We start from the raw sequence: 17,353 nt of genomic DNA, 5'->3' as shown, positions 1-17,353 counted from the left end.
CACCTGATTCCATCACATCTGCTATTGTCATTCGCCTGCCATTGTCATACAGTGTGTGAAATCACTCCACTCTCCAAGAGATAAGGAAAGAGCTGAGAAATGATAGTCAACACTTCTGGAGAAGGGAACGTTGACTCTAGAAAGCTCAAGAATCCTGCAGATCTAAAAATAAGCAGTGCCTTCGTTAGCGAAATGTCTGTTTACTTTGTCCAGAGATAGCCCAGGTGAGTCTGATCTGCACAAACCAGGGAAACCGAGCAGGGTTGGCCCTGGTCAGTACTTGGATGGGAGACCACCAGGAATAGGGTTGCCAATCCCCAGGTGAGCACCTTGTAGGTGTTCCTTCAAACATGCTGACTGTTTGGCCCAACACTTAAGAGAAATTGCTACGAGGATTATTGTAGCTTGAAGAAGCTCACGCGAAACAAGGGTTCAGTACGACCTTGTCCTTGGAAACTTGGATTATCGGCTGTATCTTTGGACAGACGTTAAACATCTGGGGTGCTACACCAGGATTGCATAGAATGAAATGGGAAGTTTTACCCATAGGATGAAAAGAAGGACTCTTGGTGCTAATGCTTCCTTTTCTATTAAGGACTAAAAGTTATGGTTGTTTTGTAATTTATGACGGTGGAATTTGTATAGGAGTGTGTTTATTTTTGTTGACCTTGTATAATTTAATAACAGAAGCTGGTTTTCACGGTGGGTTATGTACCTTGGATTTTTTTAATCCCCAGGCGGGGGCAGGGGATCCCCCGGTTTGGAGACCCTCCCCCTGCTTCAGGGTAATCGGAAAGCGGGGGGAGGTGAGGGAAATGTCTGCTGGGTACTCATGATTCCCTATGGAGACTTATTCCCATAGAAAATAATGGAGAATTTATCCATGTGTATCTGGGGCTCTGGGGGCCCTGTTTTTTTCATTATAGTATCCAGTGGTTCTCCCCAAAATACTCCCTAAGTTTCAAAAAGATTGGACCAGGGGGTCCAATTCTATGAGCCCCCAAAGAAGGTGCCCCTATCCGTTTTTATTTCCTATGGAAGGAAGGCATTTAAAAGATGTGCGGTCCCTTGAAATGTGATGGCCAAAACTGCCTTTGGAGTTCAATGATGCTTGTCACACCCTTGCTCCTGGCTCCACCTTAATGACTCCTGGCTCCACCCCCAAAGTCCCCAGATATTTCTTGAATTGGACTTGGCAACCCTAACCAGGAAAGTCTAGGGACCCTAGAGGCAGGCAATAGCAAATCACCTCTGTTAGTCTCTTGCTTCAAAAAATTCACAGGGGTTGCTGTAAGGCGGTTATGATTTGACAGCCAAAAATTGGGGGGGGGGGGGGACACACACACAGAACAGAAGCCACTAAGAATGGAGCGTGCTCACTTGTGTATCTTTCCCCCCACTCGTGTCATTTCTTGGTCAATTTTGTAAAATTTGGTACAAAGATTTTTGTACTATTGTATTTGTTATCTGGGGTTAGGATCAATGTTCCCTCTGAAATTGAACAGTCCTGTGAGCAAAAATCCTACTTTGTGAGCTCCTGGCATTCAAGTTGTGAGCTCCTGCATAAGTTAGTGTGCTCTGGCGTCATCCTTCCTGAGCTAAGACAAAATGGTGTGAGCGGGAGGATAAAAATCTGTGAGCTAGCTCACGCTAACTCAGAGGGAACACAGGTTAGGATACTGTTGGTATAGTTCCAGTGTTTTCCTGCACGACCAGTTTGGTCCTTTGCATATTAGGCCGCACCCCCCCTGATGCAGCCAATCCTCCAAGAGATTACAGCAGGCCCTGTAAGAAGAGCCCTGCAAGCTCTTGGAGGACTAGCTATATCAGGGGTGTGTGGCCTAATATGCAAAGGAGTTCCTGCTACAAAAAAGAAAGTCCTGTGAACAGGTGAATGACACACAAAAGTAAAGGTAGTCCCCCTGTGGAAGCACCAGTGACTCTGGGGTGACGTCGCATCATGACGTTTTCACGGCAGACTTTTTACGGGGTGGTTTGCAATTGCCTTCCCCAGTCATCTATGCTTCCCCCCCAGCAAGCTGGGTATGCATACCTCCATATAAAACAATATAAATGACCACCTGAGTGTCGGTGAAACTGAAAATTAAAGAAGGACTCTCAGAGACGAGGTCCGGGGTGGGGGTGGGGGGCAGAATACGTCATCGCTAAAATGAAAATACTCCAGACAAGAGAGATTTATTTCTGTCTGTGCAGTCAAAGCAGAACGTCTTAATTTCAAAACTGAAACATTTATTCTGCAACTTAAGTCGGGATCTCAAATTCCCAGGACTGCTCTGCTTGCCGGCTGCCCCCTTTCCCCTCACTTGCTTGCCAGCAAACGGAGCAGCATTTAAGACTTGATGAAGGCATTTTCAACAGTCAGTCAGCCATCAGCAAAGACCTGAAACCAGTCTGTGATTGAATGCTAAATGTGGCAAGACGGGGGCGGGAAATATAGGAAGAGTTGGTTTTTTTTCTTTAAATACCCCTTTCCAGGGGTCGTTTTGTAGAAAAATAGGTGGTGGAGCTTATTAGCATAACTCATTAGCATATGCCACCCCACCCCCGCAGCTAAAAGCAACCAACCCGATGCAAGACAGGAGAGCTGGCTGGATCTCTAGCCAGCCCAAGCAGGCCTTGCTCGCCTGGGGCTCTCCTGGGCCGCTCCCCGCCCCCAGTCAAAAGACCAGCAAGCCACCCGCTGCCCAAAATCACATAAGAAATGGAGAAATGAAGGGTGGTGTGGTTAACGAGGGCTGCTGGGGGGGCGTGGCAAAGTCCCTGGTGGCTGGCTGGCTGCCCGCTCTCCTAATCCAGGGATTGTTATGCAGCTGCACCTACTACTTAATGTACAAGGTAGGTGGGGAGGAAGAGAGGGATGTCTCAGAAAAGTTTAGAAGCTGCACTCCTGTGAGCCCCTGCTGAATCTGAGGCCTGGCCCTTTCCAATCCTCAAATTACATTGGACAAACTGCTGGAAAATGAGGGGTAGTTTATTAATGGAAACATTTCAACTTTCCTCAGCACGGAGAGGAGCTGTAAGGAGTGGTGGACTCTAATGAGCTTTGGGGAGGCACTCAGACCTGTGGAGGGGGGGCACTTCCTTTTGGACCCACCGTGAAACTAGACACAAAAGGCAAGCTCAACAGTTGCGAAAGCACAGAGGCGACATTGTGTTGCGGGAGACGCGACTGGCGCATCAGCTCCCGCCTTCGCCTTGAAGTTACCTTGCTTGGGCAGAGAGAAAAAGAAAGGGAAAAAATAGAAGGGGAAGAAAAAAAAAGAAAAAGAACCCCTCCAGCGGAATCAAAATTAACACCGACAAAAACTCTCTTTTATGTCAAAAGGCCTCAAAGCAATCCTTCTGACGCCGGGGCTGCTGTCGACGTCTTGACCTTTGTGAAATTTGTTCTGTGAAATCTGTTCTGTCGCGTGTGCGGTGTAAAGTCTTTGGGCCCACCTTGTCGATACTTCGGGGGCAAAGGCTTTGCTATTGTCGCCGTTCAAAGGAGTCAGTTTTGCAGTTTGATTCTTTGATCCACTGTACAGAGTCAGCAGTCTGGCGGATCCAGGTAGGGCTGACAACTCTTGTTTGGGAAATTCCCAGAAATGGGGGTGTGCAGCTGGGGGAGGGATCTCAGCGGGGAATGACACCCGCTCCACCCCATCCATAATTTTAAAAACCTCTCCCGTGTCTCCCCTTAGTCGTCTCTTTCCTAAACTGAAAAGTCCCAGATTCTTCAGCCTTTCGTTATAGGTAAGGTGCTTCAACCCATTATCTAGGTTGCCCTTCTCTTGAGATCTGGAGGTTCTAGTCTGGTATAGTGGTTAAGTGTGCGGACTCTTATCTGGGAGAACCGAATTTGATTTCCCCCTCCTCCACTTACAGCTGCTGGAATGGCCTTGGGTCCCCCATAACTCCTCTGCATATTAGGCCACACCTCCCTGATGCAGCCAATCCTCCTGGAGCTTACAGTAGGCCCTGCACTAAGAACCCTGTAAGCGCTTGGAGGATTGGCTACATCAGGGGTGTGTGGCCCAGGGGTGTATTTCTAGCAGGAACTCCACTGCATATTAGGCCACACTTCCCTGATGCAGCCAATCCTCCTGGAGTTTACAGTAGGCCTTGCACTAAGAGCCCTGTAAGCTCCAGGAGGATTGGCTGCTTCAGGTCTGTGTGGCCTAATATGCAAAGGGGCTCCTGCTACCCAAAGAAAGCATTGGTTGTCAGATAGAGAGAGAGAGGGGAAGATGAGAATGCAGAAGTTGACGAGGGGGAAAGGGAAGGCTGCCAAGGGCAGGGGCGGCCATCGGGGATCTGTGATCCACTTTCAAAGGCTTTGCAACACAGTTTTCGGTCGCGAACCACAGGTTCGGAAACACTGGCCTAAACAGTATAGCTGAGGTTGGGGGTAAAGACTTGCCAAATTGATGCGACTACCCTGGGGCAATTCTACTAGACCGGCAGTGGCTGGAACAGGTGGGAAAGAACCAGGCCTCGGATTCAGTGGGAGCTCACAGGAGCGCAGCTCCTGAATCTTTCTGAGCATTCTACCTCCTCCTTCTGAGAGTTCCACCTCCTTGTCCATTGAATAATAGGTGCGGCTGCATAACAATCCCTGAATGAACTCCACCACCTATTTTTCTACAAAATGATCCCTGGAAAGAACTAAAAAAAATGTGCTTCGGGGTTCAAGAAGAAGAGAGTGGATGTATACCCTGCCCTTCACTAGCCAAAGGAGTCTCACAGAGCACCTTACAAATCTCCTTTCCCTCCCCGACAACAAACACCCTGTGAAGTAGGTGGGGCTGAGAGAGGTCTCCCAGAAACTCCTCTTGAGCAGAACAGCCTTGAGAGAACTTGTGGCTGGCCCGAGCTCATGAGGAGTGGGGGATCAAACCCGGTTCTCCCAGGAGGAGTGGGGAATCAAACCCGGTTCTCCCAGGAAGAGTGGGAAATCAAACCCGGTTCTCCCAGGAGGAGTGGGGAATCAAACCCGGTTCTCCCAGGAGGAGTGGGGAATCAAACCCGGTTCTCCCAAGAGGAGTGGGGAATCAAACCCGGTTCTCCCAGGAGGAGTGGGGAATCAAACCCGGTTGTCCCAGGAGGAGTGGGGATTTCAAATCTGGTTCTCCCAGGTGAGAGTCCACGCACTTAACCACTACACCAAACTGGTTCTCAAGGGTCAACAAGTTTGCATTGCCCTACGAGGCAGCATACAGCCCGGAAGCCATCACGTATTCCACATGACTGAAGATGGGAGAGGGTCACCGTACCTGCCGTCTTGTCTGCTGATCGTGTAGCCGTAAAGAGGGTTATTGGCGAAGCTGATGTTCACGCCGACCAGCGGGGTCCCGTCGGATGTCATCACCTGTCCACGGATCACACAAGGGTGGCTGCGCAGAAGTGAAAAAGAAGAGATTGAAGCTTTCAGAAGAGATGGAGATTGAGTCAATGGACTGTTAGCATGCGGCGGCCCTCGGGTGACTCTTACTGCCAGAGTTCTTTTGGGTACCTTGGTGCTACCTGGTCTGTTACTAGCCAGATTTACGATTGGGATTAGTTAATGAACTTCCTTTTAGCTGTACAGAATTTTCAGGGAAGGATGGGGAGAGGAGAGGCACGGCATAGGTAGTTCTCCCTTCTCCCTTCCGTGTGGAAGGCCGGATTGAGAAAGAACGACTCTCCCAAGATGGCCCTGTCAGTTTTTCCTTGCACAGAAGACGATGACTGCAGATTTATACCCCACCCGTCTCTCTGAATCAGAGACTCAGAGTGGCTTACAATCTCCTATATCTTCTCCCCCCGCAACAGACACCCTGTGAGGTGGGTGGGGCTGAAAAGGCTCTCACAGCAACTGCCCTTTCAAGGACAACCTGTGCCAGAGCTCTGGTTGACCCACGGCCATTCCAGCAGCTGCAAGTGGAGGAGTGGGGAATCAAACCCAGTTCTCCCAGATAAGAGAGCTCTGGCTGACCCAAGGCCATTCCAGCAGGTGCAAGTGGAGGAGTGGGGAATCAAACCCGGTTCTCCCAGAGAAGAGAGCTCTGGCTGACCCAAGGCCATTCCAGCAGCTGCAAGTGGAGGAGTGGGGAATCAAACCCGGTTCTCCCAGATAAGAGAGCTCTGGCTGACCCAAGGCCATTCCAGCAGGTGCAAGTGGAGGAGTGGGGAATCAAACCCAGTTCTCCCAGATAAGAGAACTATGGCTGACCCAAGGCCATTCCAGCAGGTGCAAGTGGAGGAGGGGGGAATCAAACCCGGTTCTCCCAGATAAGAGAACTATGGCTGACCCAAGGCCATTCCAGCAGCTGCAAGTGGAAGAGTGGGGAATCAAACCCGGTTCTCCCAGATAAGAGAGCTATGGCTGACCCAAGGCCATTCCAGCAGGTGCAAGTGGAGGAGTGGGGAATCAAACCCGGTTCTCCCAGATAAAAGTCCGCGCACTTAACCACTACACCAAACTGGCTCACAGTGGGGAATTTGAATTCCGGCTTCCCAGATCGCAGCCCAACATGTTAATCAGGGCTTTTTTTTTTTGTAGCAGGAACTCCTTTACTAAAAGCCCTGTAAGCTCCAGGAGAATTGGCTACATCAAGGGAGTGTGGCCTAATATGCAAACGAGTTCCTGCTACAAAAAAAGCCCTGATGTTAATCATCATACTCATGCTAACTTCGAAGCGGAGCAGTCGAAGAACAACTTTAGCGTTTTGATTCAGATGCATTCAGAAACTGGGCAGGTTTCATGGATATACGAGAACTGTTGTACATCAGCAAGAACACACAGCCTCTGTATGAGGTCTTAGATCTTTCATACCCTCTTTTGCCGGCATATGAGGACTCAAGCTTCACTCTGGTGCAAAGGAAGACAGCACAGGAGCAGTGCCTATCATGGTCAGATGCCAAGCCTATTTTGGCATATTGTCATCCTGCCCTTCTCCTCTAAGGAGCTTAGGATTGCACACGCCATTCTCCTCTTTTCCCCGTTATCTTCACGAGAGCCCTGGCTCGGATAAGCGAGTGATTGACCCCTATTCACCCAATGAATACCATAGCTGGACAAAGATCTGAAAGGGGAGTCTTCCCAGTCCTAATTGGGCACTCTAACTGCAGCACTTCACTGGCTCCTTACAGCAAACCTGTGAATGGAAGGGTGTCGAATGCCAGAAAACAGGCAGTTATCACTGATCTCGAGCTAGTTTTGCACCAGCAAAGTATGCAGGAATGGGGAAGGTGGCGTGATGCGTCCCAATCTTTCCAGATCTGGGAAACTAGCTCAAGCAAAGGAAACCCCTAGTAAATAGTACATTACAGTCTTCACTAATACTTACGATGTAATAGTATATAATAATATCAAACAGACACCTCTCATACGATATCAAAATACATAGTAAGAAATGAACTTTAAATAGTGCAACTAGAAATTACACACAAGAAAAATATACAAACATACTCCCAAGTCCATATTTCCATAAGTCAAAACTGCTCTCCAAAATTCTGTTACACATTCCCCAGGTAGCTACATGAAAAAGTCTCTGATGGTGCTACTCATGGAGATGAAAATATCCATTCAGCTGACCAGTAATCAAGGCAAAAGGACCGGTTTCGGCATCTTGACCCACAGTTGAGCTTCTCTCATAGAGCAATATCCTCTTAATGCTTCGTTTTAAACATAGAGGAGAAAAAATTCTCAAAGAATGGAGAGCCTGGGCCTCAAGTAATGTTTAAATGACCATCCTATGTCTTTCTCTAAACAGGGCTGGTATTTGAAAGGGAATCCAGAAGAAGAAGAATTGCAGATTTATACCCCGCCCTTCTCTCTGAATCAGAGACTCAGAGTGGCTTATAATCTCCTTTATCTTCTTCCTCCACAACAGACACCTTGTGTGGTGGGTGGGGCTGAGAGAGCTCTCCCAAAAGCTGCCCTTTCAAGAACAACTTCTGCGAGAGCTATGGCTGACCCAAGGCCATTCCAGCAGCTGCAGGTGGAGGAGAAGGGAATCAAACCTGGTTCTCCCAGATAAGAGTCTGTGCACTTAACCCACTACACCAAACTGGCTCTCTGACCACCAAGGAGACCACCTTTAAAACCCTGATTTGGGACCCTTATGTCTACAAGACCACCTCTTCTGTTACAACCCCCTATGCCTCCTTCAGTCATCCTCTTGCAGGATAGCTCGGTTAGCTGACACCAGGAGAAGGGTCTTCTCAGTTGTGGCCCCTACCTTGTGGGATGCGCTCTTGGATGACGCCAATGCCCTGCTGGACTTGTTTAGTTTTTGTAGGACATGCAAAGTTGGCCTTTGGGGGGCGGGGTAATCCACACGTTTCAGTTGCTTTTATTATTTTATTATTTATTAGGACTGGAAAGACTGCCCTTTCAGATCTCTGTCCAGCTATGGTATTCATTGGGTGAATAGGGAGTCAATCACTCTCTTATCTGAGCTGGGGCTCTCGTGAGGACGACATGGAAAAGTGGAGAACGGTGCAAGTCTTAGCTCCTTAGAGGAAGGGCAGGATAACAATATTTTATTGCTTTTATTAGTGGTACGGCGCCAGTAATTAAATTACTGCATATTTTTAATAGTTTAGCATTTTAACATTAATAGTCTATTTTAACGTTACTCTGACTTTCTTTATATGGTTTTTAATGTGGGAAGTTGCAGTGAGACCCTTTGGGTGAGCAGCCAGTGACTTAACAAAACCCTAATAAATAAACGAATAAGGAAGACCCTGCAGAGGAAAGCAATGGCAAACCTCCTCTGTTCCTCACTTGCTTCGAGAGCCCCTTGCTGAGGTTCCCATAGGTTTGCTGTGGTTCGTGTGTGTGTGTAAAAATTTCTGGGTGGAAGAAGAAGAAGTAGAAGATGATGATATCGGATTTGTATCCCGTCCTATACTCTGAGGCTCAGTCTCAGAGCCTCTTACAATCTCCTTTACCTTCTCCCCTCCCTACGACAGACACCTTGTGAAGTGGGTGGGGCTGAGAGGGCTCACATAGCAGCTGCCCTTTCAACTCCTATGAGAGTTCTGGATGACTCAAGGCCATTCCAGCAGCTGCAAGTGGAAGGGGGGGGGGCGGAATCAAACCCAGTTCTCCCAGATAAGAGTTCACAAACTTAACCAATACACGAAACTGGCTCTCTGCACCAAACTGGCTCTCTACCCACAGCCACACTACCAGAGTTTGGAGGGGGGGATTCCTTCCCTCTCTCTTAGGCTATGGTGAACAATGAAGGGTTTAAGGACAAGGTGAAAAAAGAGAGATTTCTGTGTAAAATGGACACCGTGGGACAATCTGAGGCACTTTCTAGAGGTGAAGTTGCATATGACGTCGCTGTCAGAAGACAAAGGAGACTGTTGGAGAAGGTTAAAGCCAGGGGGCTCCCTTTACTGCTTTCAAGAAGAAGAAGATATTGGATTTATATCCCGCCCTCCACTCCGAAGAGTCTCAGAGCGGCTCACAATCTCCTTTACCTTCCTCCCCCACAAGAGACACCCTGTGAGGTAGATGAAGATATTGGATTTATATCCCGCCCTCCACTCCAAAGAGTCTCAGATCGGCTCACAATCTCCTTTACCTTCCTCCCCCACAACAGACACCCTGCGAGGTGGGTGGGGCTGAGAGGGCTCTCACAGCAGCTGCCCTTTCAAGGACAACCTCTGCCAGAGCTATGGCTGACCCAAGGCCATGCCAGCAGGTGCAAGTGGAGGAGTGGGGAATCAAACCCGGTTCTCCCAGATAAGAGTCGGCACACTTAACCACTACACCAAACTGGCTCTCCACACCAAACTGGCTCTCCCAGTTTTCAACAAGGAAAAAAACCCTAGATGCTTTTGTGTGGCAAGAGGATTCCAAAACGATGATCTGGTGACATTGAAACTGGGGGGCTACTGAGACATCAGGGCTGCACAAGGAAATCTGTACTTGTCCAGGTGCAGCCAAGAGGGACGAGAGGAAGAAAAATGATGAGGAGATTAAATTACTGCATTTTGCCTGATGAGATTTTTTTTTATAAAAAAAATTCATCTCCCCAAGTGATAAAATTTGCCCCATTTGGGAAAATCAATTAACACCGATGCCTCGTAAGCATCTGGCCTCTCATGGGTCAACTCGTCCTTTCTGGAGGCAAGACTACCCACAATGCAACGAGCCCCACAGGAACCAGGCTTAATGCTAATTCAGTCAGCCATTTCCTTCAGAAGACCTTGGTCTAAATGCAATTATACGGCAAACAAGTTAAGTGGTGCGGCGAAGAAAGCCACTTCTCTCAGCCCCTGCGCAGGAAAGGTCTCTCGATATATGTACATAAAATTATCTCGCCTGTTAATAGAGGGATATCTATTTCAATCAGTCCCTTGTGCTGTCAATACGGTTCTTTAGTAAAACAGAATTTCTTGCAGTTGAAGACTCAGCAATTCACTTATCGATTAATGTATTCCCCCCCTCTTACGAGTTTGCTTACATTTCCCCCCCTCTGAAGTTATTTTGAAAACTGCTTTGATTCAAGCTTGGAAAGAACTCTTTTTAATTGAAAAACAACTCTTTAGTCGCTATTTTTAATGAGTCCTTCTCAGAGCCCTGATTGTTTAAACTGACCTTTGGGATTTTTCTTCATATTTGGGAAAGATAAACTTACTTCTAAATTGCAAGAAAGAAGATGGTAATTTTGGCATATAGTAATTTGAGACTGTCATATTATCAAGTGATGCATAATTCACCAGGAGACTCAGTTAACGTTTCTGTGTTCCCCTGGGCAGTTCTATGCCAAGCAAAAGAAAGATAGAGGGGAAAAAAAGATGATGATATTGGATTTATATCCTGTCCTCCACTTCAAATCTCAGAGTGGCTCACAATCTCCTTTGTCTTCCTCTCCCACAACAGACACCCTGTGAGGTAGGTGGGGCTGAGAGAGCTCTTACAGCAGCTGCCCTTTCAAGGACAACTCCTACGAGAGCTATGACTGACCCAAGGCCATTCCAGCAGCTGCAGGTGGAGGTGTGGGAAATCAAACCTGGTTCTCCCAGATAAATGTCCACACACTTAACCACGACACCAAACTGGCTTACATAGAGTGAAGGGGGGGGGGGGGGGAATGATGAAGAAAAGAATGTTTTATACCCTGTTTTCTTCTGTGTTAAAGATACTTAAAGCGGCTTATAGACGCCTTCCCTTTCCCTCCCCACACAGAGGTCTTAATCTGGGAAACACATCCTTGACTCTCAAAAGCTTCTATCCCCAAAAATCTTGTTCATTTTTAAGCTGCTACTGGACTCAAATCTAGTTTTTAAAAATACACGTATCTTACTGGCTTTGAAACAGAACCCACAAAGAAGACATTGGAAGAAATTGGATTTATCTGGGAGAACCAGGTTTGATTCCCAACTCCTCCATTTGCACCTGCTGGAATGGCCTTGGGTCAGCCACAGATCTCACAAAGGTTGTCCCTGAAAGGGCAGCTTCTGTGAGAACCCTCTCAGCCCCACCCACCTCACAGGGTGTCTGTTGTGGGGGAGGAAGGTAAAGGAGATTGTGACCGCTCCAAGATTCTTAGATTCAGAGCACAGGGCGGGTATAAATCCAATATCTTCTTCTTCTTCTATCCCACCCTATACTCTGAATTTCACAGTCTCACAGCGGTCACAATCTCCTTTACCTTCCCTCCCCCCACAACAGACACCCTGTGAGTTAGGTGGGGCTGAGAGAGCTCTCCCAGAAGCTGCCCTTTCAAGGACAACCTTGAAGACCAAGTCTTATGAGGAAAGGCTGAAGGAGCTGGGGGTGTTTAGCCTGGAGAGGAGGCGGCTGAGAGGTGATATGATCCCCATCTTTAAGTACTGGAAGGGCTGTCATATAGAGGATGGTGTGGAATTGTTTTCTGTGGCTCCGGAAGGTAGGACCAGAACCAAGGGGTTGAAATTAAATCAAAAGAGTTTCCGGCTCAATATTAGGGAGAACTTCCTGACCGTTAGAGCGATTCTTCAGTGGAACAGGCTTCCTCGGGAGGTGGTGGGCTCTCTTTCCTTGGAGGTTTTTAAACAGAGGCTAGATGGCCATCTGACAGCAATGAAGATCCTGTGAATTTTGGGGGAAGTGTTTGTGAGTTTCCTGCATTGTGCAGGGGGTTGGACTAGATGACCCTGGAAGCGCCTTCCAACTCTATGATTCTATGAACTTCCGCCAGAGCTATGGTTGATCCAAGGCCATTCCAGCAGCTGCATGTGGAGAAGTGGGGAATCAAGCCTGGTTCGCTCAGAAAAGAGTCTGTCCAGTTAACCACTACACCAAACGGGCTCCTTGAAATGGGCACCATAAGCTGGAAGCTAAGCTGGGTGGGTACTTGGAAAGGAGACCCCCAAGGATGACTCTGCAGAGAAAGGCAATGGCAAACCACTTCTGCTTCTCACTTGCCTTGAAAACCCCTTGCTGAAGTCACCGTAAGTCAGCTGTGAATTGACAGCACTTAGGTACATATATGCAGCAAACTGCTACTAAGTTAGAATTTAAAAAGCAGCCATGCACGCGTCTTCCTGTGTCACCAGTCTACAATCCAAGTGAGTTTTGGGCACATATCCGGCAGCAGGGAAAGAAAACAAGCAATTACGTTCAGCAAGAAATGGCGAATCAGTCAGCCGCTGTCAGGCTGAGCGTGTGGACTGAACCCCTTGATGTTGGACAGGCAGTCTGCTGCAGGGTATGGCAGAGTGTCAAGAAGGGACGGAGGGGGGGCTGTGACAGGTTTGTGGAGGAACTTACAGGAGCACGAGATGGAGGGGGGAAAGGACGAAAATAAACATGTAAAACAGGACAGGTGTCAACAGACCCTGAGGTGGGCAGCTGTCAAGGGCCAGGTCTTCTGGCGGGGCCCAGCACCACTGCCCAATTCTCCCACTATCCATCTGCTTGTTAAGAACATAAGAACGTAAGAGAAGCCATGTTGGATCAGGCCAGTGGCCCATCCAGTCCAACACTCTGTGTCACATAAGAGAAGCCATGTTGGATCAGGCCAGTGGCCCCTCCAGTCCAACACTCTGTGTCACATAAGAACATAAGAGAAGCCATGTTGAATCAGGCCAATGGCCCCTCCAGTCCAACACTCTGTGTCACATAAGAACATCAGAGAAGCCATGTTGGATCAGGCCAGTAGCCCTTCCAGTCCAACACTCTGTGTCACATAAGAACATAAGAGAAGTCCTGTTGGATCAGGCCAGTAGCCCTTCCAGTCCAACACTCTGTGTCACATAAGAACATAAGAGAAGCCATGTTGGATCAGGCCAATGGCCCATCCAGTCCAACACTCTGTGTCACATAAGAACATAAGAGAAGCCATGTTGGATCAGGTCAAAGGCCCTTCCAGTCCAACACTCTGTGTCACATAAGAACATAAGAGAAGCCATGCTGGATCAGGCCAATGGCCCATCCAGTCCAACACTCTGTGTCACATAAGAACATAAGAGAAGCCATGTTGGATCAGGTCAAAGGCCCTTCCAGTCCAACACTCTGTGTCACATAAGAACATAAGAGAAGCCATGCTGGATCAGGCCAATGGCCCATCCAGTCCAACACTCTGTGTCACATAAGAACATAAGAGAAGCCATCTTGGATCAGGCCAATGGCCCATCCAGTCCAACACTCTGTGTCACATAAGAACATCAGAGAAGCCATCTTGGATCAGGCCAATGGCCCATCCAGTCCAACACTCTGTGTCACATAAGAACATAAGAGAAGCCATGATGGATCAGGCCAATGGTCCATCCAGTCCAATGCTCTGTGTCACACAGTGGCCAAAAAAACCAGGTGCAGTCAGGAGGTCCATCAGTGGGACCAGGACACCAGAAGACCTCACCCTGTTGTCCCTCCCAAGCACCAAGAAGTCAGAGCATCACTTGCCCCAGACAGAGAGTTCCAACAATACGCTGTGGCTAATAGCTCCATATGTTGATCCAATCCCTTCTTGAAGCTGTCTATGCTTGTAGCCGCCGCCACCTCCGGTAGCAGTGAATTCCATGTATTAATCACCCTTTGGGTGAAGAAGGACTTCCTTTTATCCGTCCTAACCCGACTGCTCAGCAATTTCATCTAGTGCCCACGAGTTCTCGTACTGTGAGAAAGGGAGAAAAGTCCTTCTTTCTCTACCTTCTTGTTGTGATTCCTCCTACCACCCTGGCTACCCGGCACAGGTACTGCCCAACACAGTCAGGGAAGGGTGTGTGACCCTTGGGAGGACTGGATAATGAGGAAGTGGCTGGACAAAGGATGGATGCTCAAGGCAGTGGGGGAGAAGAATACAGGCAGGTGGGCAGGCAGGAGTGAATTACATGCATGACGCTGCTGCCTTATACTGAATCAGATCCTTGGTCCGTCATTGTCTACTCTACTCAGACTGGCAGTGGCTCTCCAGGGTCTCAGGTGAAGGTCTTTGCCACTACCTCCTGGTTTGGCCCTTTTCACTGGGAGATGCCGGGATCGAACCTTTTCACTGGAGATGCCGGGATTGAACCTGGGACCTTCTACATGCCAGGCAGATGTTCTACCACTGAGCCATGGCATCTCCCCAACATATTAAGCTGCCTCAGGGCTTTTTTTTGCAACAGGAACTCGTTTACATATTAGGCCACACACAATCCTGATGTAGTCAATCCTCCTTGGGCTTATAGTAGGCCCTGTACTGTACTGTAAGCTCTTGGAGGACTGGCTACATCAGGAGGGTGTGGCCTAATATGCAAAGGAGCTCCTGCTACTAAAAAAGACCTGAGGTGCCTTATTACTGAATCAGTTCCTTGGTCCATCTTGTCTACTCAGGCTGGCAGCAGCTCCCCAGGATGTCAGGCAGAGGTCTTCTGCATCACCTCCTGCCTGATCCTTTCCCCAGAATGTAGAATGGGAAGTGAAACAGAAAGTGTGTGGTCTCCAGAGATGCTAATCACACAGGGGTGGCCAGAATGCAGCTTGGAACCACATGTGGCTCTTTTACACCTATAGTGTGGCTCTCAAATCCCCTACCACCCTGTTGGAGAAGCTTGGAGAAGGCCGTTCTCTCTTTAAATCACTTCTCCAAGCTAGCAGGCAGCTGAGAGAATGCATTTAAAATTGAAGTTGCTTTCTTTCCACCCCTCCTTCCCTCCATCTGTGTCTGTCCTTCATCCATCCATCATCCATGTCTGTCTGTCTGTCTGTCTGTCTGTCTATCTATCTATCTATGTCTTCCATCCATCCATCTGTCCATCCATCTTTCATCCATCCATTCATTCATTCATCCATCCATCATCCATCTCTCTCTCTCTCTCTCTCTTTTCCGTCCTTCTATCTATCTATCTATCTATCTATCTATCTATCTATCTATCTATCTATCTATCTATCTATCTATCTATCTATCTATCTATCTATCTATGTCTTCCATCCATCCATCCATCTGTCCATCCATCCTTCATCCATCCATCCATTCATTCATCCATCCATCCATCATCCATCTCTCTCTCTCTCTCTCTTTTCCGTCCTTCCTTCCTGCTCTCCAACATCAGACATTTATTCTCTGTGACCCTTAGGTTAAAGCAAGTTTGGCCACCTCTGTCTCAAACTATCACAACTGCTATCCATACAATCAAGATCGGTAGCCCTAGAGAACATGGCCGCTTTGGATGGCGGACTCTGTGGCTTTACACCATGCTGAGGTACCTCCCCCTGGTTCCATCCACTAAATTCCCAGGTATTTCCAACCTAGAGCTAGCAACCCAATCTCTGTTCCCAGTTGTTCACTTTATGATTAAATCATAAATATGTTTATTATATTTGAACATGGGATGAAGAGACGGCTGTTTCCAGTGAACACGGCAGACTTTGAAAATTGTCAGAATCCTTTCAGCCTCAGTAACGACTTGACTGGGGGCTCGAAGACCGAAAGAGGAACACGGATCAAGAGGACAGCGAGATTCAGTTTGATGCCCCCCTTGAGACTGGAAGTGATTAAAAGAAGCCTGAATGCCAGGAAGAGAAAGGAACACAGCTGTCAGTCACGTCAGCAGTCAGCTGAAGCTTTTCTCGATCGCTTCTGCAGCGTACTTCAGAGCGGGCACAAAACATGCCTCTTTTTCCACGGGCCAGAAATGTCCTGTTTAGTCAGGCAGAGCTGCAGAATTGTGGCTCAGTTCCGCCCCAAAAATCCGCAACCGTGCCTGGCTGAGTACATATTTCTGAGCACTAGGGGAAATGTCACAGGTCAACCTAACTTTTTCTTAAGAATAGCTTCAGATTTTTGTTTTAAGATGGGGAGGAGTGGCTGCGGCTCAGTGGGACAGCTTCTGAAATGCACACAGGTTCAGTCCCCAGGAGCTCCGGATAAAGGAGGCGAGACACCTGGACTTTGTTTGCTCCTATCAGTTTCTCCATTCCAAAAAGGAGAGGAAGAGGAGGAAGGGGAAGAAGAGGAAGAGGAGGAAGAAGAGGAAGAAGAATGTGTATAAATCGATGGTGCGGTCTCATTTGGAGTACTGTGCACAATTCTGGTCACCGCACCTCAGAAAAGATATTATAGCATTGGGAAAAGTCCAGAAAAGGGCAACTAGAATGATTCAAGGGTTGGAACACTTTCCCTATGAAGAAAGGTTAAAACGCTTGGCTTGGAGAAATGTTAATTGAGGGGTGACATGATAGAGGTTTACAAGATTATGCCTGGGATAGAGAGGGTAGAGAAAGAAGTACTTTCCCCCCCTATCTCACAATACGAGAACTCGTGGGCACTCAATGAAATTGCTGAGCAGTCGGGTTAGAACGGATAAAGGGAAGTCCTTCTTCACCCAACGGCTGATCAACATGTGGAATTCACTGCCACAGGAGGTGGCGGCGGCTACAAGCACAGCCAGTTTCAAGAGGGGATTGGATAAACATGGAGCAGAGGTCCATCAGGCGCTATCAGCCGCAGTGTATTGTTGGAACTCTCTGTCTGGGGCAGTGATGCTCTGTATTCTTGGTGCTGGGGGGGGGAGGGGGCAAGAGTGGGAGGGCTTCTAGTGTCCTTGCCCCAGTGATTGACCTCTTGATGGCATTTGGGTTTTTTGGCCACTGTGTGACACAGAGTGTAGGACTGGATGGGCCGTTGGCTTGATCCAACATGGCTTCTCTTATGTTCTTAAGATTTATACCTTGCCTTTCATTTGGAGTTTCAGAACAGCTTACACACTCCTTCCCCTCCTCTCCCCACAACAGGCACCCTGTGAAGTAGGTGGGGCTGAGAGACCTCTCAGAGAACTGCTCTTGAGAGAACAGCTTGGCGAGAACTGTGACTGATCCAAGGTCACCCAGCAGCTGCATTTGGCAGAGTGGGGAATCAAACTCAGTTCTCCCAGATTAGAGTCT

General features: G+C 48.2%; 1 protein-coding gene across 5 annotated transcripts in view; it reads right to left on the bottom strand.

The window, feature by feature from the left end:
* The window catches only part of TENM4 (teneurin transmembrane protein 4), a 792,728-nt gene that overhangs the window by 95,423 nt on the left and 679,952 nt on the right, over positions 1–17,353 (bottom strand). For all 5 annotated transcript variants that reach the window (XM_060235003.1, XM_060235004.1, XM_060235005.1 and 2 more), the window contains one exon: positions 5,277–5,396. In XM_060235003.1, coding sequence (XP_060090986.1) covers positions 5,277–5,396 — 120 coding nt within the window. The remainder of the gene's footprint in view (positions 1–5,276; positions 5,397–17,353) is intronic.

Source organism: Heteronotia binoei, chromosome 3 (genome assembly GCF_032191835.1).
Source record: "Heteronotia binoei isolate CCM8104 ecotype False Entrance Well chromosome 3, APGP_CSIRO_Hbin_v1, whole genome shotgun sequence".
Classification (NCBI taxonomy): Eukaryota; Metazoa; Chordata; class Lepidosauria; order Squamata; family Gekkonidae; genus Heteronotia; species Heteronotia binoei.
The sequence above is the reverse complement of the archived record's forward strand: the minus strand, read 5'-3'. Positions and strand labels throughout refer to the sequence as shown.